Source organism: Thunnus maccoyii, chromosome 13 (genome assembly GCF_910596095.1).
Source record: "Thunnus maccoyii chromosome 13, fThuMac1.1, whole genome shotgun sequence".
Lineage (NCBI taxonomy): Eukaryota > Metazoa > Chordata > Actinopteri > Scombriformes > Scombridae > Thunnus > Thunnus maccoyii.
The window spans coordinates 22,991,447-23,017,757 of record NC_056545.1 but is presented as its reverse complement, the minus strand read 5'-3'; the positions used below and the strand labels follow the sequence as shown (position 1 = coordinate 23,017,757).

The following is a 26,311-nucleotide window of genomic DNA, read 5'->3' as shown; positions in this document are numbered from 1 at the left end:
GGCCTTTTAACCAAAATCTGTAGATGGTCTAGTGCTTTCCCCAGATGCAGAGAAAGCGTTCAACTGAGCTGAGTAGTCTTTTTTTTATTTTACACATTAGAAAAATGTGGTCTTGGTATTAATTTTGTGAAATGAGTTAAAATCATGTATAATTACCCTCAAGCTGCAGTTATGACTAGTAGGTTAAGATCAAAGTACTTTTTTACACATAGAGGTACTAGGCAGGGCTGTCCTCTGTCACCTTTCCTATCTGTATTAGCTATCGAGTCGCAGGCTGAGGCCATTAGAATGACGCCATTAGAATGACGCCCTCTATATATGATTTACAGGTAGGAGAGGTATGTCATAAAATAACTCTTTTATGCTGATGACTTGCTAGTGTTTTTATCTAACTCTGAGGCATCAGCTCCAGCTCTCATCAGGATGATCTACCTGTATAGTTAATTATGTGGATATAAGATTAACTTTAACAAGTCAGAGACTATGCACCTGGGTAGTCTTACTACCATACCTAATACTATGCCATCCTTTCCTTTCAAATGGTCTTCCTCGGGTTTTGTCTATTTAGGTATTTTTGTTACACAATCATTTAATCAGTTGTACAAAGCCAGTTTTGTTCCAATATTCGGTAGATAAGATAAGATTTAGAGAAACTAACTTCCTGTTTCTTGGTTAGGACGAATAGCCCTGGTAAAAATGAATGTGTTACCTAGATTGCTTTATCCCGTCCAAATGATTCCTATATTATTTTCGAATAGGGCCCTAAAAAAATTTGAATAGTGTATTGGCTGTGTGCTCACTTTAGGTTTATATTTGAGTAGGTAAAGAAACAAACTACCTCTATTTGGCTGGACATTGAATCATCATTGTTGACCTGTAGATTACAAGATTTACTATTTTTTAAGAATTTTAAGAACATAAGAGATAATTGTTATTCTCAAATAATAGTCCAAAGTCATTTGAACAACTGATACAGAAATACCAGCTCTCAAAACAAGATATTTTTCATTTCTTACAAATAAGGCATTATATTACAAAGCGTATTACCCTTATAGATCTGCTATTGAGAAAATGCTGTTTCAACAGCCAGGGAAGGTGTTAGTTAGTTAGTTCGTTCTAAGATGTAATGTGTGGCATGTCTCCTACTAATAAACAGAGGATTAAATGTGTATGGGAGAAGGAATTGTCAGTGACTATTGGTGAGAATATTTGGAGTTATGCCAAAAAGGTATCCATCTGTACTTGAACAAAGACAATCCAGTTTAGAATTATACACAGAATACGTATATAACCCCTCATGGCACGCATTCTTTTAACCACTCACTTTCTGCTCTGTCCCAAATGTAAAACCAAAATAGGGCTGGTGTAAAGTTTAAAGTCAGCTGGTAGTATTCTACACACCAAAACAGATCAATTCTACAAAGTCTGAGCAGCCTTAGCTAAACCATCTTGGACCTGATTTTTCTTACATTATTTTACAAGGAGTTTCCTGAATCCAAACTCTTGTAACCTGTGACTTACCTGCAAAATAGGGTATTTCTTGTAACCTCCTCTATATGTTTGTTGATCTGAGCTGTTTTTGTTTTTGTTTGTGTTTTTCTGTTTGTTTGCTTTATAATGCTTATGTGTTTGTCTGGTCAGGGCTGTTTATTATTATTATTATTATTATTATTATTATTATTATTATTATTATTATTATTGTTGCTGTTGTGGAAAAATAAGAAATTTCCAATAAACATATTATTAAAAAACAAGGTTCTGTCATTGAATTGTGCATTAAATGGTGTTTTTCAAATGAATTTGTCAGTGGGAACATGCACTGAATCACAAATTGATTCAATAATATTCAATAAAATTATAAATTACAACAGTTTGGTTCTGTTATTGGGTCAGTTTAAATTGGTCACACTGACTGCAGCACAACTACATATTACATCACACTAAGCTGGTGCAAATTCTTGCAAGAAAATGCAAATCACAAAGGGGAAAAAGAATGTAGGATATAAAGCTCACCATGACCAAAAGACTGTCCTTAGCTAAATTAGCTAACCCTAACCTGAACAGATTGGGAGACAGAGGGAAATAATGATGTTATATCTGATAAAAGTCAGACCTGATGTTGGCCTATGCAGGGTCCTGCAATGCAACTGAATTACAAAATTCCAAGTCCAAGTCCAATTCATGTGCATTTAATTTGTCATAATTGCTATAATTCTGACAGCTCTTGAATGTAGCTTTGGTTTGATATTCAAAAGCAGACATTCTCTATCACCACAGGATGATTATGAAGCTTTTGTAAATCTTAATGGCTTAGAAAAATTGTCATTGTGAGCTTAAAAAAAACACATTTGAATCCATTAAATTATGAATATATATTACTGCTATAAAAATGCCTGTATTTATTGTTGACCACAGATGATTCAAATTGTGACTGGTTGCACTTGTGGAAGCCCTGTGTGGGCTCAGAGTTTTAGACATATTTTCAACACCTGTTTATTGCTTTTCACCCTCGAAATATCACAGCTTTTTCTTTAACAACAATTTTTCTATTCTTTTCTCATTCTCAGATTGATCCTAAGGTTGCCTTTCCCCGTCGCGCCCAGCCTAAGGTAAGAATAAATTGGTCACTAACCCTGCTCAAAGAAAATGATTATGTCTCATGTCACTACCTTACCTAATTTTGTGTGCTCACACAGCAGATACAGAAAGAGGCAGTGGATGTCTGTTTGTTTTTGTAGAGAAACACCTTGTCTGGCTCCATTGTTCTCACCTTGTCTGTATTGTTTCACCAAACCAAAGTAATTAAAGTTGGATATATTATACTTCAAGGAAATTTTCAGCATGAGTGAGGTTATGTTGTTTTTTTCTGTATTACTGTTTTTATATCTACATCATTGTCTCAGTGCTTTTATCATGCTATGCTTTTTTTGCAGTTTATCCCTCATCATAGTTGTTTTAATAATACATGTTTAGAAATTAACCCATTGTAGCAATGGGTGGCAATTTTAGTCTGCAACTGTATAAAATCAAGCTTTATTGTCTGTTTCAATGTTACAGGCTATAAAAGGTGAAACAATAGTTTTATTTTAGTATGGAAGAGAGGACAATCAATATGCTGTCTTGTGCTGACTGTTGCTGTGTTTCTAAAGTTGTACATTGATGTGTCTTTTTTTAGTGAAGAGCCTGATATTAGCCTGACTGAATCTGCAAGAAATGATTGCTGACTCCTCATTGACAGTGATGAATTACATTTACTGGCTGAATTACAAGTCTATTGAGTTGTTTTCTGTAGCATTTGGAGTTGAATGGGATTGAATGACATAAATGATTTAGAAATATCTTTAATTGTGGTGCATGCATGTAGAAATAGTCACAATTAGCATTGAAACAATGGATGATTCAAAAAATAAGCCGAACTCCAATCATGCTGGAACTGTGGTTCGTGATGTGTATTATCTTTTGCTATGGATTTTTCTCTTCTTGATTACTGGTCTTGAGCAGTTCTATTGACAATTAAATATTCAACGTGTGCAGATGGTGCTGTGGCGTAGTCAAGGGCTTTGTTGACATGCCCTCTCACACCATCCCCCAGCATTTAATGTGCAGGCTATAGCACACAGTACAGCGTAGCGCTATTCAGCATCGATATCAGAGCTTTTTCCACCTAAACCAGGTGGAAATCGATAATATATTTTCTCCTTCCCAGTGGATCAGAGAGAAGCATTGTTAGAGTTGTTCAGGTTTCAAATGAGGAATTGGCAGTGCAGGCTTTCAAAGCCAGAGCACATGGTGACTTAAGGATATCAGCATATGGTTGACAAATTATCAGTGTTTCTTACATGGCAAGTATATCATTTTAACTCCCTCTGTTCTGTGCCTTGCTCATAAAAGTCTAAGGTGCAATAAAACAGCATTTTTTAAGTGAACAAGAAACTCCTCTCGCTGTGGCGGTTATTGTTAATCTTTTTTTAAACAATGCTGTACTCTTTTTAGCAATGACTCAGACAAGGGAATATAATATTTTGAGCTGTTCTACACGACTTAAAGATATTTGTCATTCTACCTGTGTGTGATTCATAACCCAACGAAACAATGACACCATAACAAAATTTGTGGCACCACAAAAGCCTTGTACCAATGATTTATAAAATGGCTATAGGGCAAGCTTGTTAGAGAAGAAAAATGGTTGTATTGAACCTGGATTATAAAGGATCTTAAAGCAATGGGATTAGCCAGATAGATTAACATTGCATGCGTTTGTACTTTATGTTCAATTGATTTAAGACCTTTAAAAGAAGTCCTATTCTGAGGTTCCCATTTAGAAAGTCCTCTCTGTTTTGCATTTGCTCTCTTTTGTCCGTCTTCCCCCTCCACTGTCTGCCTGCCTGGCTGCTTATGCAGCTGTTGAATAGGCTTCGTTCTTGTTTAAAGAAGCTCGGCTTGGCAGGTGCCTCAGTGGCACGGGCTTCAGGGAGCAAATCGTGACGAGACCAATCAGCGTTAATTTTCTCACGGCTAACAATGACCTCACAAGTAACCCTGCCAATGACCTCTCATTGCTGAATGCTGCAGTATGGTAAAACTATACAGTATGTACAGCACGTAGAGTAATGCTGAAAAACAGACAGGAAGTGAAGGTGAACACAGAGGACATTTCATTGTAAACAACTGAAGGTGTTTGCACCGGGATGACAGGATCACAGGAAAAACAACTTGTATCAGCAGGCATTACTGACACTGCCCCAAAACATGGACAGTTCCACTGTAAAGAGACAGTCAGAAACAGACAGAAAGGAGTTTTGCAGCAAATAATCATTAGGCTATATTAAAGTGGACAGCCTTGCATTTAATGTAAGTCTGAAGTGACATGTATGACAAAGTCTACTGGCTCAGATGATTTGTATAGCTATGTACTGTGAAACATTAATGTTATTAAGGCCAGTATTATACCTGAATTGTAGGTTACTATCATGATAAGACATACATAAGTTCTTTTATGGCAAATCAGTCACAGAGCACGGATTGCCTCTGCTTCCCCCCCCCGGATTTGAGAATCTTGAATATGTTTGATTTTAGTAATCTATGTATTTTTATGACCATCTGCACCAGAATATTTAGGCAGGAAGGGGAGATAACCACAGGTGCTGTTGATCAAAGAAAACGTGCTAAAGAAATGCAAAACAGGCACACACACATTACAAATAAATAATGTCACACAACCGAAGCTTATCTTGAGACTTTAAAGTGAACGTTTTGCATTAGAAATAGAAGCGGGTGCTCACAAGTCAGGTCAAAGGTATCAATGCAGGCTAGTCCTCAAATATTCAGGGATTAGGTCGCATCTGTGGATGATTGATAGATGGGAATGAAAGGATTAAACAATGATGATGTGATGCAAAAGTGTTTTATGCACATTCATTTATGCCCTGTCTCCTCCTAGCCATTCAGCCTGACTGGGGTTAGCCATGGCTTTGGCTGCTGAAAGTAGCTTAAGAATGCCAGGATTTCTACATAAAGGTTTCAGCATCTCAACATTTAGTTTCACAACAAGACATTCTTGATCCATGCTCTTTGTTGCAAAAGTAATTTAATTTAACAGCATTCACTGCAATAGATCTAGTCTAATGATTGTATCAGAGTTTATTTCTGAAATATGGATATGAACACAGATGTTATCTATATTTTATATATATATATCCTGTCAATCTTTTATTATATAATATATATTGATACATATATTTCTCACTGTTTATTATTTTGTTTTCTATTGAATCAGTATATGACATGTCCATGTCCAGGGTTTCCCCCAGGACGTTAGTTAGCAGTTGTGACAAGTTCACAATAAGGGTAAAGCGTCTTTTTTGATACTGCAACATACTATTCTGATTAATAACTGCAAAGTGTACAATACGATCGATCAACTAATCAGCTGCTGAGCTGAATCAGACAGATCATGACGCATCTCATCTCATCATTAATGTAGTTAAACTAAATGATGGATTTAACAATCATCATGTGATGATGATCACAACCGCTACTCGTTTAATAAGCCTGATATTGTTTTTAATAAGAATGTTATGATTTCTTCTGATGTTAGTGGTGGTTGGATTGCACTATAAAACGCTGCAGGAAACCCTGATGTAGAAAGAGTTGTGGAGACAGTTGTGTTGGAGTGTTTTGGGAGCACAGTGTCTAAAGCTTGGTTATAGGTAACATTTAAAGGAGAGGTTCAAATTTAAGTCAGTCTTGACACAATATTCAAATTCCATTTCTTTTGCAAAATGTTATTGTCAATATAATAATAGGTCGCTTCCTAGCACAACTACACAAAATCCAGAGTCTTCATTCTCTGCAAAAATGCAGTTCGGTTGAGTTGAAGCTAATATAAGGCTTCAGCAGACAAGAATCTGTACCCAACCTTTTAATCAAGGCAGATTTCACAAAGTTTTTACAAACAAAATTTTTTACATCAAAATGACCCTGAAAACGGTCATAGTCTGTTTTTGAAAGTCTCAGTCTTTATTTTGCTGATTCTGTAAAACACCCACATGTCTTTCAGTGTTTTGGCTGCGTATAGAAAACAGTTAAGTACAAAGAGACGAGATGATGCTGTTTCTTGTCTCCTCGTGTAATATTTTCCACTAAGGTTCATACTGAAACATGTAAACGAGGCCTGCTCTCTGTTTCCTGGAGAAATCAAAGAGACGCTTTCTGCCGACATTGCTTGAGATTTACCACTCAACTGTCGGCGTCAATACTGCTGCTGCCGCTGCTTTTGTTTCCCACAGTGGAGTCACACACAGCCATGGCATGTCCCAGCATGATTTTAATTGCCAGTGGGACTGTGGCCACTTCAGTGGGAGATGAGTTCTGATGACTTGTTATGGAAATTAAAGGAAGGAGCAGCATCCATTTACAGAGCAATGGGCGTAACCCTTTCCTTGCACCTCCATAAAGGGATTTGCCTTGTAAGCCATCCCCGAACAGGTTGTCTTGCCTTGTCTCTGGCAGTCTTTGGGATGTAGAAAGAAGACTCTATCTGTGCACAAATAGATGCAGACTGAACAGATGCAGCTGTGACAACACTTCTAGAAATTCTGTTTATTTTGTTTGCAGTGACAGTCTTCTTTCCCAAAACATCTCATATTAAAACTGCACGCGTTAATGTCAGTGAGGAGGAAGGCTAACTGTGCTAGTGCATCGGCTGAGGTAATTCTGGGCTATCAGTCAGAAATAACATCAAAGCACTGTCCCAAATTTTACTCCAGCCTGTGACAGCTGTGACTGTGGCTTTCCTGTTCATGGCCTACTGTTAGAGTTGCTCCATCTCTGGCAGCTGTGTCTGGCTGCAGCTCTCTCTCTCTTTTTCTCTTTGCTTCAGTCTTAGTCTCAACCTCTTGTCTTTTCACATCACTCTCCCTTTTTGCCTTTGCCTTTCTTTTTTTTTTTTTTTCTATCTCCCTCTCTCTCTCTCTTTTACATACGTACACTTTCTGCAAATGTCAAATTGATCAGTACTCCCACCACTTCCACTGGTCTGTGTCCCACACATCTCTCTCAGGGACTGTTTGCATTATGATTTTACCAGCAGAAAAGACTCTCAGGTGTATCGTGGTTCATGAGTTTTGATGTGTTTTAATAGAGTCTAATCATGATGCAGCAGGAAGTAAGTACAAATTCTTATCCCCTGTGTTTACTGTGTTACACAAAAATACACTCAAAAGGCCCAGGTGTGTAGTTTTATACACAGGTTGAAAACAAACCTGTTCATGTCCAATTGTTCTCTTTTACTTTATTTCTCAATCCTTCATTCCCCCCACAGTCTGTGTCTGTCTGTCTTTCTCTGTGCTCTTTCTGACACTTCTTATTTAGTCTTTTAGGATTACAAGGCCTTGTAAATCCAGTCTTACACCTTGCTCAGTTATTTGATCTAGATTTAGCATTATGATATTCCCCTTCTCAAAATGATCCTTATTTTAAATGACACAGCTCACTGCTGGGAAAATGAAACCTCCGTAGCTGCCAGCCCCTTTGAATGTCCCTGTGAGTTTATTAAAAGCACCAGCTTCCCCGTTCCAACTCGGATCTGCACAGCTGCACGAGTCTGAAAGAATATTCAAGGACAAAAGTCCTTAATGTAGAACAGAATGCCATATCAATATCTTTGTTCAGCTTCACAGTTTGTGACAATGAGCCCTCCCAAATATTTATCATGTGAAAGAAGATTATTTCTTATTAGACAGTTCTTATTTGAAGGAATTTCCACTGTGTAGATAGCACACGGAACAACAGGAAGGGTGGAAGAAAGAGAAGGAATGGTATGTCATGAAGGCTATTATCTGAACCCGATGTCGCATTTCAAGGCAAATGGCACAGGTCCTATCGCGGTGAGCGACCAAGATGTCCAATTGAAAAGATATTTGCTGTATTTCTCAAAATAAATGCACTTTTGAAATGGGTTTTTACTAGTGACACTAAATGCACTGACGTTTCACTGAAACCAAGAGACAGTCTGAGAGTGAGCAAAGAAAACTTTGACCAAGACGACGGGAAAGTGACAAGCGAGTTGATGGGAATTCTTCACTGTCACTCTCCTCTCACCCCTGAAAAAACAGATGTGCAGCCAACATAAATAAACCCTCCTGTAGATGGAGGATGACACAAGGAGTTGTTTTTCCCCCTGTGGGTAATGGTTGCTGTGCCGAAGCTGGAGATGGGTTTAAATCCCTGACCCGTCAGCTCCTTTGCTTTCAGTGGCCTCAGTGGAACTGCTCCAGATGAAAATGGGGCCAGAGCACAGACATATGAATGACTGTTTGTTTGGTGGTCAGACACAATCACCAACTGAGTGACCCAGTTAACGGGTGGTCAAAGCGATGCTCAGTTTGATTCATGCATGTTTTTTTTGTGTGTGTTTCACACACTCTAAATGTATCCTGTGTTCTTTTTTTTTTTTTTTTTTTCTTGGGCCAATATTTATGCTTCAATAGAAAGATAAATTCTGTGTAAATGTGAATGCTAGTGTAATTATTATTTTTTTTAACCGCAGATATAATATGAACACATTTCTTTTGTTTGAATAATTGCTGGAGCGCTTATAAATGGAGTGTACATTTGTGTGATTCCTCTTTCCTCGGCCTCCCTCTTTTCTGCTCCGGTCTCCTTGGTTGCGGGCGGAGAGTAATTAGGTTTTCTAGGGGATTGAGGGGTTCTTACAATGCTTACCAATGGCAGCAGTCAGGCAGGCTAGTGCTGGCAGGGCAGAAAGGACAGAGGGCTGTGCAGGAGCCTGGCACTGCTAAACCTGATGCTGACTGACAGTAATGAGGACAGCCTGCTAGCCAGGATAGAGAGGAGAGCAGAGGAGTGCAGAGGAGAGGAGGGCATGGTCCTCCACTATACCTCTCAAGACCTCTTATCAAAGCCTCTGTATGTACGCACACACAGATACAAACAACACAAGCACACACACACACACACACACTAAAACACACGTTTAATGTGTTCTAGGTAGACCAGAGCAAATGCATCACTGGGCTGTGTTATCAGTCTTGTTTGGCTTTACTCATGAACCATATATAAAGAATCCAAAATAACATGATTTGCGGTCCATTCAAAAATGCAGTAGCAGCAGCTTTGGGACTTTCTGTTCAATTTCATCCACAATAAAAAAAACAGCATATTCAGGTTTTTCCCCTCAAATACATTCATGCTAAATTATAATTCGTATTTCAATATCTCGTGAGTGTGTGTTAATGTAGTTATAGTACGGTTAAAAATGTTTATTGTAGGTAACAGTAATAAAATAGGGTTTGTTTTTCTAGCGGTGTCTCATCAGAACAGTGTCACTGACAATCTGCTGTAAGTGGCTTTGGTCAGCACAAACCAACAGTGACTCTGACCTTGGGCCCCTCCGCAGCCGTAGCAATAGACTCCTACACTAGCAGATATTAGTGCTCTGCGATGGTGTGACAGGTGGATTAGCCAGTCATGTTCGGTGTGTTTTTTTTTTTTTTTTTTTTTTCATGATACAAAAAAAAACCGAGATTGTGAATGAAGCGGAGAGGCACTTAACTTTGAAAGTCATCACTTGAGGGAGTGGCTTTGGCAGCTAGAGAGGCCGATAGAGAATGCATTTCTAATTTTTTAACAGTGACCTTTTTGAGATTGCGTTTGAATGAAATACTGGATATAATTAAAAAGGGACAGCCAGCTTAATCAGGATGATGAGTTCCATTGTGTTGTCAGACACATCACCTTGCTGTCCATTTTTTTTTTTTGAATTCTCATTACTTCTCACCACCTTCACCCCCTGTGTTTGTGCATCCTAACATGCTGTCTGGGATTTGTACAACAAAGAGTGAGATATGCCATCCGCAGCAAGAGGCTCAGGTGTGTCAAGATGTGTGCAATTATTATAGACATACAGCTATATGCACAGTACTAGTATCTCAAACAAAAAAATCTATGAATCATAGAGTATATGTTTCAAAAATACAGATTGTATCTTTTGTAAAATTGTAAAATGTAATGATTGTATATATTATCTGTTGTTACATAATTATGGTCACATTCATGAAGAAATATGCAGTTTTGTACTGTCCACATAAAAGATGTGAGGTACTGTACCAGCATATAAAAAAATGTGCAATATTGCATGACAGTGATCATTATAATGAAAATTAAAATGCACATACATAGTTCCTGTTGGTTGCCATTGATCAAGGACGTAGCCAGTGTCCTTTTTTTTGTTGAAAAGAATAACAGATGCACCTTTGGTTAAATATGTTCTATTTTATGATTCAACCTGTTGTTTATTTAGTTTCTTTTACTCCATCAACCCCAAAAGAGTGATTTTTATGCCTCCACGCCGGCAACAGCTGTGGTCGGAGGTGTAATGTTTTCAGGTTGTCCGTCTGTCCGTCCCCATTCTCGTGAGCGCGATATCTCAGGAACGCCTTGAGGGAATTTCTTCAAATTTGGCACAAACGTCCACTTGGACTCAAGGATGAACTGATTAGAATTTGGAGGTCAGAGGTCAAGGTGACCGTGACCTCACAAAACACGTCTTTGGCCGTAACTCAAGAATTCATATCCTAATTATGACAAATCACATGAATGTCTAACAGGATAAAATGATGAAGTGAATAGATTTTATATCACTTTTATAACACTTTTCTGGCCGTTATTCAACACCATAACTGAGGAACAGAAGGGGAGATTGTGACCATATTTCACATTTGGTCAGATACTGAACTGGTGACACTAATCTTGGTGCCCAGCTTGAAACTGTGGTGATTGTAATGATCTTCTGTGCTGCCGGGTAGAAGATGTGTGTATGAAGCATCTACGTTTTTTTTTTTTTTTTTTTAAATTTGTAGCTTCTTTGCAGCAACATCCATATTTGAAGCGTTGCCTACCATCAAGGCTACAACTCTGTGGCCTATCAGAAACAGCTTTATTGGCCAAACGTGAACACGTACAAGGAAAATACACTTGATACCTTTTATTAAATTCCTTCAAAGTCTTCACTGCTAATGTAATATGAGTCTGGGCAGACATGGATTATGTCAGTATTGACGATAACTGTGATATTTAAAAAATTAAATATTAGCATCATGTTAATAATACACATATAATATCATGTAAATAATCCAGCACCTTTTAAATCAGTTCCTTTTCTTTCTGTTCTCGTTTTGTCTCCCTCTCCCAACCCCCCACCCATATATACACAAACACACACACACACACCTTTTGGATCTTTTGTTTCTCAGTTCATCTGGTCGCCTTTTCACTATCCATGAAGTGTAATTGTTCTTTTTGTATGCTTTTGTACAGTTATGGTCACAGACTCTCTCTCCATCTCCCTACACTCATATTTTGTGTGTAATTCATTCGCCAGAAAAGAGAAAAAACACACAATTAACAAAGTTCAAGATGAATTTGACTGATTGCATTATTTTTTTTTTCGAATTTTCTATTGATATCACAATAATATGGTTATTGTGAATTCTTTTGGCCATGATAATCGTGTAGTGTAAATCTGATACTTGACCGGTTGTCAGAGGGGTGGTATTAGTAGTAGTAGTTTAAACTTCAAGTCTATACAGTACATCTATAGTATATTTGTGATTACAAAAGTAATGCTAAAGTCTGATCTTTTTTTTTTTTTTTTTGTCGGACGTGTCTGTCTGATTGGAGGATTACCTGACCGGCTCACTGAAGTGTTCTGCCATGATTGGATCCAGTTGTCATTGTAGAGTAAGATATTGGAATCTCGCAGGCCAGATTGCTCTTTCTCACTTTGACGTTGTGTGACAGTTCATGCTCTGTGGTTTTTATGTGCTGCTCCTGTTTTTTTTTTTGTTTTTTTTTTTCTCTCTCTTTTTTTTTCTTTTTCTGGGGCACCAGCCTTTCAGATTAAGAGTGATATTCCTTCAGCAAGACAAGCCCGTCAGGTTATTAGTTGTGCCATTGTTGGTAGTGTGATTAATCGTGATGGCCAATAGCTTTTGTTGCCTCTTTCTGGTTGAACGAGTTGTTTCCAACATGTCACTATATCCATGCTGCGGCTTTGAAGAACTATTCATCCTTTGAATTAATACTTTTGCCCGGTGCTTGGATCGCATTACTAATTTGTTGTACTGATTGTGGTGGCGGTGGTGTCATTCTAGCCACACTAAAGGTCTGGAGCCTGCTGGCTGTTCATGACAGCATTTCTGCTTTCATACAGACAATACAGCAACATTCAAATAGTCTAATATTATACATAATATTATACATATCTCAGAACTTTTATTTTATGTGTCACTCTCAGCAGCTGTGTGATGTGTTTTCTTTCTTTCCAAAATATCTTTACTAGAAGGTGACTGATGTATCCGTTGTCACTCTGATATATAAAGATTATGTAATTAGCTGAAAGCATTTGGAACATGTATTCTTTGGTGTTTAATTAAAATATGCCAACATTATTGGCTATTTGTTTCATTTCATCAGATGAGCCTTGATAAAAGATAAAAAGGTCGACAGGATATAAGTGTTTCAATAATATTAACATAAAACAAAGCCCCCCCGCCCTTCCTTCTAAAGTAGTTCCGACGCAGGAGGCAAAATTGCTTACGATAAGAATCATAAGCTTGGTGTTTTTTGATATAAACAAGTCAGGCTGAATTCTATCCTCATACTGTATTTCTTGCGATTTCCACCTGGCGTAGGAGCCACTGATAGGCTACTGTTATGCTCGTACTCCGTCAAGGCACCGCTTAATAGCTCCCAAACGGCCCCAGTGGCAGAGAATCTGCATGGTATTGTTAGTAATAGGAAGAACTAGATAGAATCTGAGGGGATGAGCAGTAACAAAGCAGGGCAGGAAGGATATGCAGAGTACAGACAGTCAGGCATGCTGCTCCACATTTATGGAGGAAAAAACCCCTCACCTGCTTTTTCTCTGCAGCTGCATGTAGAGCGTCTTGCCATTCTCTTCTATAATAATGTACAATTTTACAACCGGTGACTTTTTTGTTGCCATCTGCTCTGAGCTGAAGTCGCATGTTTCATTTTTTTTATGCGATGCCATGTTGCAATGTGTCTGTTTGTATGATTAAAAAATATACAGCATGTATGCGAAAGACACAGAGTCTTCAATACTGAATACTGAATTACTGGATCTAAGTCAGGGCGCTAAAGAGCTTAGCTGTTCCTCTACATAATGCCTCGGTCCTCAGCTGTGACCTTTCTCTTCCACACATCATTCACGATTATACTGCTGCCATGTTGGCTCATGCCAATAATTTTTCATTGGCGGCAATGTCAGCCACATCATATTTTATCATCTGGATAAATTTGTGTTATGTTTTCATGTAGGCTCTCCATAATTTGTATTTGTCCGTTTACGTGCCTGTCCTAGAGATGAGATTCTGCATTTAATTCAACTCGGGGAAAATAATTCAGATGTAGACGACTCTGGCAGCAGTGGGAATAGATACTCATAATACCTATACAGTCGGTACAGTAAATGAGTTATATGTAACATGAATAAATAAGATGTACGTGGAAAAAAAAAGTGCGAATATGTGTGCGTGCGAGTGTATTAATAGAATCAGTCATTAAACAACGACTTTGCACAAAAACGGTGCACCAAATCTACACCATGCCCACACAGACTGAGAGCAGGATGATTGCACAAATGCAGAATACAGGACAAGAGGGAGACGTTATGAAAATAATTTTATGCATGATTATCTGAGCCATTTTGACTTGTAACTAAATTATAGGTATTATTGTGTATGTATGAACATTTTTCATATACAGATTTTTACAGCCTCATATTATAGTCAAAATTAATGCTTTTCAAGCTTAATGAAACTGCCTCCAGAGTGATGTTGTTTCCAAGTGCACCTTATATACTCCTGTGCCTACAAAGCCTAGAAGTCATAAATACGACTTGTTATTTTTGAGTGCTTTGGCTGCAAATAACAAAATGGACCTTGTAAAAGCAGTCATTTTTGCGGCTGTTTTATTTTTTTTATGTTAAGAATTAAGCAGCATTGAGCTACTTTGTGCTGCAGTGGAAAAAAAAAAAATCAACAGGAGTAAGTGCACAAGAGGCATGTAAGTGATGTTTAATTAATGTAATAGCAGCGGTTAGTTTATAGACAACATTTATACGTTTTTTTTTTTTTTTTTCTAACAATAGAAGTAAACCCTTGACTAGATATTGTTTGCACCGAATGTGTAACAGTGCTAATTATCTCCACAGAATGCCAAACAATAACATGCTAATCCATAACCTCCACACTAACATCAGTTGTTGACACAGCTCCGTGTCTTTTTTGAGTCAGTGACCTTGTCATACAACTCGATTCTTCTCAGCCCGACCGCACCACCCACTCTACTGATCATAAATACTAGCCACTGTTTTGTAACAAAGGGACATGTTAACTACTGTTTTAGGTAGGACTTAAATGTTCTCTATTTAACACATAACTGAAGTAATTACTGCACATTATCCATTCTCAGAAAAATATTCAGAGTTAATGTCAGTGTCAAGCTTGGCTGTTCACAGATTTGATTTATTGTGTCAATTGTGAGATTTCAATATTTCCAGTAAAAAATAATGAACTTTAAATGGGGCATCATATGTCTCGGCAGCATATTTTCAATGTCTTATACTGGCCGCTCACAACTCAGAACTGTTTTGCTGTCTTCAGAAGGTTTTACAGGACGGCCAGTTTGGACTTTCATTTATGGTAAAACTGTCTGTGCCACATGGTGGGAAGCTCATTGCTTTTAAAGGGAATGATAATTTAATTGACTGTGATTGACATTGGCCCCTTCCACATCTACTGGTAATTTATTCCGTCTGATCCAACCTCTTTCACGACAGCACTGCAGGTGTGCCACTGCTGCGCCAGCATCTTTGGTCACAAAATTACCAAAAAAAAATGTGTGTTTCTCGCACCTACATGCTCTACATGTGGTAGCGCCATGAATTTTGCACCACTTGTGCTTTCACATTGATTCATTAAAAGAAGACCCCTCATGGCACTCTGTTGGAAAAATACAAAAATACAAATTCTCCTTTTTTTTTGCTGTGTTGCTACTGCAGAGTAGTGGAGAATGTGAAACAGTCAAACAGACTTAATGCATAAGCAGGTCAAGTCCAGCTTGTAACGGTTATTTTGTGACTTAATTGTCTCCCGTGTTATCATACAATAATGAAAAGTGTTGACAGATTCATTTCCTTGCTGCTACTGCCTAAGACCATTTTGTGATTTCTAATTGATAGCTACATGCAGCAATTTTATAGCACTAGACAATTTTATAGCACTTTTAATTAGTCCAACTTTGACCTTCTGTTCGCTTTGCATTTATATTGCTCCAAATTATTTTCACCTTCATTCCTCATTAACTTTTGTAAAATGAATACAGACATTTACAACACATTAATCCATACATGCAATGTACGAAATATGGCGAGACTCAAATAAACTGATAATAGTCTGTTACATTAATTGTTTGATTACACCATGCAATTAAATAATCTGTGAAATGGATATCCCTAATACTCTCTTGACCCCACAATTTTCTAGTAAAGGACCTACACAACATAGACAAATATGTAGAAAAAATAAGCGAATAAAACACCTCAGTGGAATGAGGCTGTAACAACCACTTAGTTGACTAATTGACTAAGAGGGGAAGCCCTTACATACGTCATTAGGGAATACAGGTGCATGATGACTCGCTACTCAGATAAATCCTTCGTATGGAACTAGTTAATCTCCCATGTAATATTGAGCAGATGTGTATATTGATAAATGAATAAACAGCAACCTCAGATGAATCTCAACTGACAAGGTGTTTAGTATTCATTCTACTGAATGAATATTGCATTTGCATGAACATGCATACTAGTATGTAGCGCCTGCAGCCGATTAAATCTTAAACTTTTGAAACATTATGTCGTCGGTTGTGTCGTGGCGTCGGGCTTCATGCTGGCTTTTACTGGTGCGAACACCACCAGAAAGTCCCTGTCTGAGAGCTGGCAGTCAGGTGTGACAGTATGGAGTGCTTTACTCTTTTGAGAATTCGCATCCCATGTGCATCTTCTATACAAACAAGGATAAATTAAGCATATACTCACACACAAGGTACAAAATCATCATCATCTTCTTCATCATTTGACACCAGAAGGAGGAAATGGGAGGAGAAACGCTGGATTCACACCCGCCAGTAAAACAGCACGGTGAATGACAAATTCCATTTACTGTAAATGGAAGACAGAAATGAGGAGAGAGGGAAACTAACCAAATCAGTGACAACACCTTATTTGATAGAAATCCTCTGCTACTAAAAGGTGACCTGCTGTATAGTCAGCACTTGCATGGTAGCAGCCAGTTAGTAAATTGTGTCGCTCCTGATTTTCAAATTAGACAAACGCGGTGAGACATGTTCTCTTTTTTTTGACCACCGAAAAACAGTATATGTTTGAAGATATCTCAGCCGGGAAAGACATGATACTGTGGCCGAATTCCTTTTAAACAGAGTCTGAAAGTTTGTTCCTGAGAACACAGAGATTTGAAAAGTGCTAAGTCACGTCGTTTGAAGCACATAATTTGCATAAAAGTAGACAGGGCCTCTACTTGATGATTAAAAACAGCAAACACTAGCATCTATGAATGCATTAAGAGTAAATACTGGCTAAGAATTCATTAAAATTATTGGTAATTATATGTGGCACCACTTAATGAGGCCCCCATTTCGCTCCACAGAGCGGACAGTTGGTAGACAGCGTTTGGAAATTTAGAAAAATAAGAGGAGAGAAGCTTTAGACCTGACCTCTGTTGACCTTCTCTCTGTTCTCTGTCTGGCTTTGTGTTGGGCGCTTGTGTGTGTGTGTATGTGTGTGTGAATGAGTTTGTCTTTCTGTACGTCTGTCTCTGCTCTCTTGCAGTATCGGAGTCTTTATCTGCTTGGTTGACTTTATAACTATAACACTAGTTTAATTTCCTCACCTGCTTAATTGAAATTCACATCTCTTTCTCCTTATGTGTCTTCCCGGCATATATATGTGTGTGTGTGTGTGTGTGTGTGTGTGTGTGTGTGTGTGTGTGTGGGGCGGATATTAGTAGAGATGTATTTTCATTCTAAAAGTGGCAAGTGATGGACAGGATCTCACAGACAATGCCCCAACCCCACGCCACCCCCCCCTCCCCCCACTAGCCTCAATCTTTTTGTCTGCTGCACCTGTCTTTTAGATACCTTTCAACCTTGTCTCTTTCTTTTGCTCTCTCTATTCCCAAGTCCCTCTTTTTTCCCTGGATTGCCTCAGCTTGATAAATCTGATGCTAAATTTAGAGGCTTATTTCTCAAAGTCACCAGGACTAGAAAGAGAGAAGACCACAGACAAAATGGCCTCTATAATCTATGTTTATCATCTTTTATTTAACTCTTTGAAAAACGTGAGGTCGTCACAGAAATTCCCATCTCGCTTTTGTCTCCGTGTTACTGCCAGAACTTCCTCTGTCCTCCATTTAAATGTCATTGGCCACATTCTTGTCTCAGGAGGCCACATTTAAACTGACTTGGATTTTTTTTTTTTTTTTTTTTCTTGCATACATATTTAAATCATCATTTCAGCTCAGTGGGGTTGTGCTTCATAAAATTAGAGGCTGGTTGAGGTTCAAATAGAATATCTTTGCCGTTTAAATCACAGCCGTAAATGGGCTGTCATCGACTACGGCCTTCATTACCCTCCCCTTATTTCCCAAATTCTTTGTTAGACCTAACATTGTTTGATTACAATATGGCACGCACTGTTGAAGACAGAAATTATGTGTGTCCACCCTGGAGTGGTTTCAGCTGCACCTTGAAAGCTTGGCTCATCTCACTTTTGTGAAGAGACATGGTAGCCACAGGCTAACACATTAGCAAATAAAGCAATAAAGCACCCGAACATAGACATGAACACATTAAAAACTCTGTAATCTCTGAAGCACCATTACACTGTAAGACATATTTATTTTTATTCTCCAAGTAAAAGAACATTTTGAGCTTGCCAGATGACACAGGATGTGAAGTGTGCAAGAGCCAAAGAAACAGGTATGCACACATCATTGAAATATATCAGAGGACAGGGTGGAGCTTGTCATGTAAACAATAAGTCACAAGTCAGACTTTTGAATAACATATGTTAATATGTTTCAAAATCTGAGAGGAAGAGATTAAGAGAGGAGACAGGAAATGAAAGGGGGTTCTGAGTTACTATGCAAGATTCGGCCAACTGCACATTTCTGTTTGATTTTGTTTGTCAAGGTTACCTGCATGTCCACTAGTTCATGTCAAACATCGGAAATGTGAATGAAAGCGGCTCAGCACATCGGTATAGCAAGTGGACTTGGGATTTTTACAGATGCTTATCTTGTTACTGGAAATCAATGTTCAGCTCTTAAATTGCACCTTCAGTAGGGAGGAAAGTATTAAATAGTTGAGCTATTTATGACTAAACTGAACAGAAAACACTACTCTACTGCTCTGTTGCAATTCTCATAAAAAGAACTCCCTGATTTTATTTTTTACACTCATGTAGGGCTGTGCAATCTATTAATATTATATCAGTATTGTGATATGGCATAAGTGTTGTCTTTACCTGTTTGAAAGGCTGCATTACATAAAAGTGATGTAATTTACTGTTCTAGCTGTTCTATTATTTGGCTTTACCCACTTACTCATGATTATTTATCAAAAATCTCATTGTGTTAATATATTTGTGAAAGCACCAATAGTCAATCCCTACAATGCTGCAATATCGATATTGAGGTATTCGGTCAAAAATACTGCGATATTTGATTTCTTAATATCGCTCATTACGTCAGGCGAATGCCGCGAATAGCACAGCGCTGGCAACAGGTAGATGATTAACATTTATCTCTGGCCTGTAGATGCATTAGTGTATTTTTGTAAAGCTCAAGTTTGCAGCAAAATAGTTTGTAATTAGAGTGCACTTTCTCAGCCTCGTTCTGTACCGTACACCGACGGATCGATTCACTGAACAATACACACATTCCTCACTGTAGTGTCTCCAGCAGCAAGGTAATGGCTCGGACAGGAGAGTAGCTCCTCTGTGTCTTCCCCCCCCCCCCCCCCCCTCCTTTTTTTTCTTTCTCTTCTGTCTTTTCTGGCTCTTTATCACTGCTTTTATAACTTTCTTATCTGCCTGTTGCAGTAATACTTCTCCTTTATCCTCCCCTCTATAGCCTGTCTTGTTTATGTTGAATATGAAGGGTTCCTCCCTGTGCAGTGAAGTGGCATCCTGCAGTGGCCCTCCACTACATTGTACTGTACGCTTTTTTTCAAGAGGGGAAAGAGTAATTAGTTTGCCATTTGGATTCACATTGCAATTATCTACTAGATTCTGGAACATTTCAGGTGGCTTTAGGTAAACAGTGTCAGTCCCTGCAAGTAAAAGCCAGGCAGATATTTCACAGAAAAGCACATTAGCCTGATGATTTTAAAAAGCGTCTTTGCTGATTACAGTGTAATTTTGTTTATTATCAGCAATCTGCAACATTTACGACTGAATCATATTGCTAATCCTCACATTCAAGTGTTGTTTCATGGATGCAAATCTCTATCATTAGGATAAATCTTACACTGATGTTTACTGTTACAGCGTCTGGCTAACTTTCTATGCACGAGTCCCTTTAAAGCCATTTGATTGAATAGAGTCACAGTGCTAAAGACATGTTTACCCCGAACATTATTATTCTTGTTTTTCCACAACAAATTTTCAATAAAGTGTAGCTCGTTGGGAGTATTTCACTGCCAAGTTGTAAGCTCTGCTCAGAATGAGAACATAAGGGGAAATAAATTCTCACGAGCAAGAATGTATTTGTGAGGAAGTTGTTGTTGAGGTCGTGGACTGGTTTTGCTTGTAACATTGATTCTGGATGGGTTTATTTCAGCCGGAGGGAGGAAAAAAAGGGTTGATAAAGATAAAATGTGCAAGCAGTGTTCCTATTTGAACATTTCTGTAGAAATTGAGCAATAATTTGGAAATATTCCAAACTCTTGCAAGCAATGTGCTGACTTGTTAGGTTTTTGTAATGCTATGCTAGATCACAAGTTTGTGGTGACACTAATATCTCTTTTCATTCTCTGCTCTGGTTACCAAAAGGCTTCCAGTCAAATAAAATAGTATTTTGCTTGAAAGCTCAAGTTCAGTTCATAGTATAACAACAGGTAAAATATTTTTGAAGGCATCACAATAATTATAAATGTACTGTATATGATAATAGGTGGCGTGTGTCAGACACCCTCATGGGCTTCTCGTTTAATTGCACAAGTGACAAATAACGCATTCGTATTCATAGTACCGGCCTGTGAGTTGTAGCTTTAGCAGACGTGAGGGTTGCATATAGAAAACTCTGCCTTGTGCTCTGCGTCTGACATTTTCCAGTCTTTGATCGATGAGCTTTCCACTGGCTCCTTCACTCCAGGCGAGTCCTTCTCCCTCTGTCACTGAGAACTCTTTGAGACGGTGAGGTTAGCACCTCCGTTAGCGAGGCTATAGGCACAACACCTCCCTTTCTCCCTCTAGATACTGTGTTACAGTGTGTAGTGGAGGAGTCCTCAGTAGGACTGATGCAAAGCGGGGACTGTGTAAACCATCAGTATGAAAAGAAGTGTACGTTTGATCGCTGTATATCACAATACTACATTGCTGCAACAGGTGTGTTAACACTAAGGCTGCGATGCCTCATCACCGGCATTCATTACATTGAATATGTAAATTCAGAATGGATTAATTATTTTATTTTGAATACGGTTACAGCCCATGTTTCCCTTGAATGACATCAAGCCGCTGTTGTCTTTGATTTGCATTCTTGTCTTCCAGTGTCAGGCTAATTAAACATAGATAAGCATATATTAAATATATTTTCCACACTTAATAATCACGCAGTTCATTGATATCGATGTGTGTATTTTAAAGTCCCCTGGAAAACTCACAGGTTACAAAAAGCTCAGGTGGGAAAGAGAAGGAGAAAGCGAGCATAGGAGATCTGTGTGAAACGGTTTTTAGTGAATCATCATGATTATCTTTCATTTTCAGGCAATTTGGTTTTAAATCTCTGGGTTAAACTGAGATTTTTTTTTTTTTTATGTGGAAAGAGGAGGCTGATTTAGTTGAGTAACTGCAAGGGTTTGCACCATTATGTAGCAGCAGTAGTCTTTGTGTCCAATTCAGCATCATTGTAGCATTATAAAGAGCTAATGAGCTTTACAGAATCATAATTTACACACTTATTATTCAGAAAATATCATTAGTGATACAGTTGCATAGTCCACAGTCTCTGTTTATCTGATCTGAAATAGATTGATAAATTGAACTCATTACTGTTGGACATTATTGTCTGTGTGCAAGTGGTCAAATGACCTTCTAAGAATTAAGTTTTAACATACACTGTATGTTGATCTCAAAATATCGACAGACTACACCGCGGAGAAATTGAGAAAAAAATGCATTCAGTTATTGACAAACATTAACAGCATATCTCCTTTTTAAAAATAATCCTACACACACACATAAAATAGTAGAAACACACTGCCTCCCAATTAAACATCCCCAGACTTTCTGTGGTCTATTGTTTCATTCTGAAGACATAAATCTTTTTAAAAATAGGTCACAAGTATGTAGTTTCATCTTTTTTTTAAAAAAAAAAAGCAAAGTAATTTCTTAAAACAGCTGGGCGCATGAGTCAAAGTGTGTGTGTTGGGGACTACTTTCAGCTGTGGATTAATACACATTTGGTGCCCTAGTGCGTATTTACAGCAGCAGGAGGGTGTATGAGGGATTTACTCAAAATAAACTCATTGATGTGTTTTTAATAGTTTGGACAGCAATGGAGGTCAAACACAGAGGAATAATATTTATTAGGCTTGGGCTACAGAGGCATTACTCGCTTGAGGGATCATTTAAGTTTTTTTTTTTTTTTTCTTTTCATGGGATTTGTTGATTATAAGAAAAATATAGATCACCGGACATATTCTTAAATAACTGAGAACAATTCCCTCAATTTTTCTGTTTAATCCGAGTGTCAGACAAACATTTAAGGCAAAGATTGACCCGTTCATTCCTAGTTCCGCTTAGCTCCGTGTGATTGACAGCGTCTGTCTGATTGGCTCCACTCGATCTCCTGCTTGTCCACACACATCCGCTGTGTCATTTACTGAAAACAGCAGACAATGAGAACGATGTAGTTAAGAAAAGGAGCTGTTCATATTAGAGACTAACATGCAAACAATATTCTTTCCACTATAGAATAACTGAATAAATGTAATGTTGAGTATAAACTTCACCCAATGACGTATTCATCAGACTTGAGACCAGAATAGCCTCAACCCAACTTAACCCCCTGATGACAACAAATGAGTTCCATGTTAAAACTAAATTACTTGAATATTATTATGTAATTTCATTAATCTAATGAGGTTGTAGTTATATGCACATACTTAATACAGTATATTTGTGGCAGTATTTGAATATTGTAAATGGAGAAAATTGAGAATAAAAGCAAGACTTTCTACTTGAATGTAATTTGAGAAAATACAGCTCTAAGAAAGTGTTAACATAGTACGTGCAGGTGCGAAAGGAAAATGCACCACTTTTGTTTCCTGAATATGAGATAAAATCATAATCGAATTGATGAACAAAGTAGTCAGGATTATCATGGCTGTAATTGTGTAACCATAACCTCTAACGTCTTTAGTCAGAATGTGACCCATTTAAAAGCTTGGAGGAAATCTTGCCCACATACTGTGAAGCAACAAGCAGCTGGTCGAAGACTGGCTGTGACACAAAGCATTCTGCTTTGACAGAAAATAAGGTCTTATTGAAATACAAAAATAAAGCAATAAGCGTTCGCCTTGACCTAAATCTAAACTAAATACCTCTTTGTCTTTAAAAACGAACAAAAACATCTGATTTTCCTCACTGTACATTTCTCTTGTGTACAGCTCGAATTAATAGAGAGCAAATGCCGAGGTTTGCTTTTGTCTCCATCAAAAAGAGTCTGTGTGTGTGTGTGTGTGTGTGTGTGTGTAAGCAGGAACCACGCAGCGGAGTGCAATAAACAGCACCTTTGGCCTGCACAACGGACAAAAGGACAGGAAGTTCTCTTTTTTTTTTTTCTTCTCTTTTGTGAAATATTGTTTTTCTAACACGGGAAGAGGGAGGCAGCTGAGAAAGCAAGGACAGTGGATTTCTTTTAGGCTCCTGGGTGGGGCTAGGGGCCTCGAGGATGAAACAGGGGGCGGATGGGGGAAGTAAATGCCAGCACCCTGCCGTGTAACAGGCATGAAGGCCTTTTGACTCGGTTGCCATGTTACTGGCCTTTGGTCGCAGGTATCCTCTCCCTCAGGCTCAGAAATGGAGGAGGACTCTTGTGATATGAGGAGGAGAGAAAGGATGAGAGAAGAAAAAAGGGGTAAAGTTTTTCCACCACAGCTTTGAGTGTTGAGGTGGAGGAGGAGGAGGAGGAGGAGGAGGAGGAGGAGGAGGAGGAGGAGAGGTGTGACTCCCGGGGTCTGTGGATGGCAGGTGGTGGTCAGAGTTAGGGGCCATCTACCTGTCTTTCCATCTGGTGCCTGAAGTGATAACAAGATTGGAGCAATTGAAACCACGTACAACACTCCCCCCCCAGAGTACCTTGCTGCTTGAAGGCACTTAGTGTTCAGGGGTTTGAATCCATCAGTGTCATATTTGTATAAACTGCATTTGGTAACGCAGAGAAGATTGCGCCGTCGAAACAGGACTGTTTAAGAAAAATGTTTCTTTTTTTCTCAACTTAAAGCTTTAATAATGGAGCCCTATGTCTGAAAGGACTGACTCACATCTGGAAGTCATGGGAGAGCAGCGCATGAGGAGTAGCATGGAGAGGAGAGCTGGAGGGAGAGCGAGAAGGCACCCGGGAGTAGTTATTGACTGATTTATGAAGGCACATGTGGAAATGGTGACAAGGATAGTAGGAAGCAGGTTTGTGTGTGTTGAAGAGTAGGAGAGTAAAAGTTTCCTTGACTAGAACTAGTTATCACAATCCAATTTAAGTATTCATCAGTTAAAAAGTACCAAGCGCTGAAACATGCTGTGTTTCATGCGTCATTATTAGCTTTACTCTTCAAAGAATTAGAATTATTACTATTAGAATTAGTCTTTTAACTATACTTTCAAGCAATAATGTGACATGAATATTGTATCCACATGCAGTTGTTGTTTAGTACACATTGCCAGGAAAAAAAAGTTTTAAAAAGTGTGGTCACGCTTAATAAAAATGCACAACTTGTACACGGTTTCAGCGTGGTATTAAACTTTATTTACTCCCGTCTTTTCCAGCGTGGAGCTAGATCTTATAATGTGCTGTTTTTAATGTATCGACCTGCCTAGTCACTAAATGTCAAGCAGCATGGGAGCAGTTGCATGTTAAAAATGTTTAAGCTGTAAATGGTTTATTTACACTCGCGCTGGCTACCAGTATAAGAACAAATGTTGTAGTTGAATATTAATGCGAACAGAGCAAACATGTTGTTTGCCATCAGCCACCCCACCCTTAAAAAATGGGGGGGCGTACACACTCCCAACATTTACTGCTTCAAATCGTAGGTCACCCCTGCACCGAATCAGTAAAAGAGAGCTCCTTGGTTTTCACTGTGAATTTGTCCATCGGTGGAGACAAATGACAAAATATTTGGAGAAAATTTTACCCGACCAATAAAGAAAGAGAGGCCCCCGGGGGTACACATCTGACTTCAATTCCACTCTTGTCAGGTAGACACAAGGCTGAGGGGCATGCACTGCTACAGAAAGACAGACAGAGAGGAGGGAAGAAAAAAAACAAGAAAAGAAAATACAGAAATGAAACCAAAATAAAGAAAGAAGGACATGTTACTTGATGGTTTTCTGCAAATTATTCTTTTCAATTTCTTCAAACCTAAACTCTTCTAAACAAATAGCTTCATAGCTTCATACCCAATGCTTATAATGAAACATGTTTTACAAAGCTTTAGCTTAAAAAAAACAATAGTCTAATTAACTTAATAAAAACATATTAACACACAACCTACATGCAATAAAACCTTTTGTATTTCCAACTAACGGGATATACCATTAATATTCAGCATGTCACTGAGGGCTGGGTGATATGGACAAAATGTAAATATTTTTGACCAAATACCACAATATTGATATTGCAAAATATTGTAGGGATGACTATTGGTCCTTTCACAAAATATTTACACAATGAAATTTTTGATAGATAATCATCAGTAATGTTGATATAATGACTAAGTGGGTAAAAACAAATAATAGAACAGCTAGAACAGTCTGGTAAGTTCAGAAAATCACATCACTTCACTGTAATGCAGCCTTTAAAACCAGGAGAAGACAACACTTATGCCATATCAGGATATTACAATATCCAAAATCTAAGACGACTATCTGGTCTCATATCAAGATATCAATATAATATCGATATATCCCACAGTTCTAATGTCATCAATAGTCAGATGTTCCTTGTACAGTTAAACTGGAGTCTTTTGCTTTAAAAAACAGATTTCTGCCAAAACCTATTTAGGTTTTAAGTCTGTCAGTAAAGTGATGGCTTGTGAAGCCCATTTAGGGGCCAAAGCAAGCAAGAATATTAACCTTGACTGTGTATTTATGTCCTTAACTTTTGACCTCCCCTTTAGCCCACACAGTTGTTTCACAGGACAAATAAAAAAAAAAAACACCCTTTGCCCTTTGTGTGTTCATGTG

At 38.2% G+C, this 26,311-nt stretch overlaps 1 protein-coding gene across 8 annotated transcripts in view; it reads left to right on the top strand.

Moving 5' to 3' along the window:
* Nucleotides 1-26,311, top strand: part of msi2b (musashi RNA-binding protein 2b) — a 254,649-nt gene that overhangs the window by 14,291 nt on the left and 214,047 nt on the right. For all 8 annotated transcript variants that reach the window (XM_042430363.1, XM_042430361.1, XM_042430358.1 and 5 more), the window contains one exon: nucleotides 2,568-2,609. In XM_042430363.1, the coding sequence (XP_042286297.1) occupies nucleotides 2,568-2,609 (42 nt within the window). The remainder of the gene's footprint in view (nucleotides 1-2,567; nucleotides 2,610-26,311) is intronic.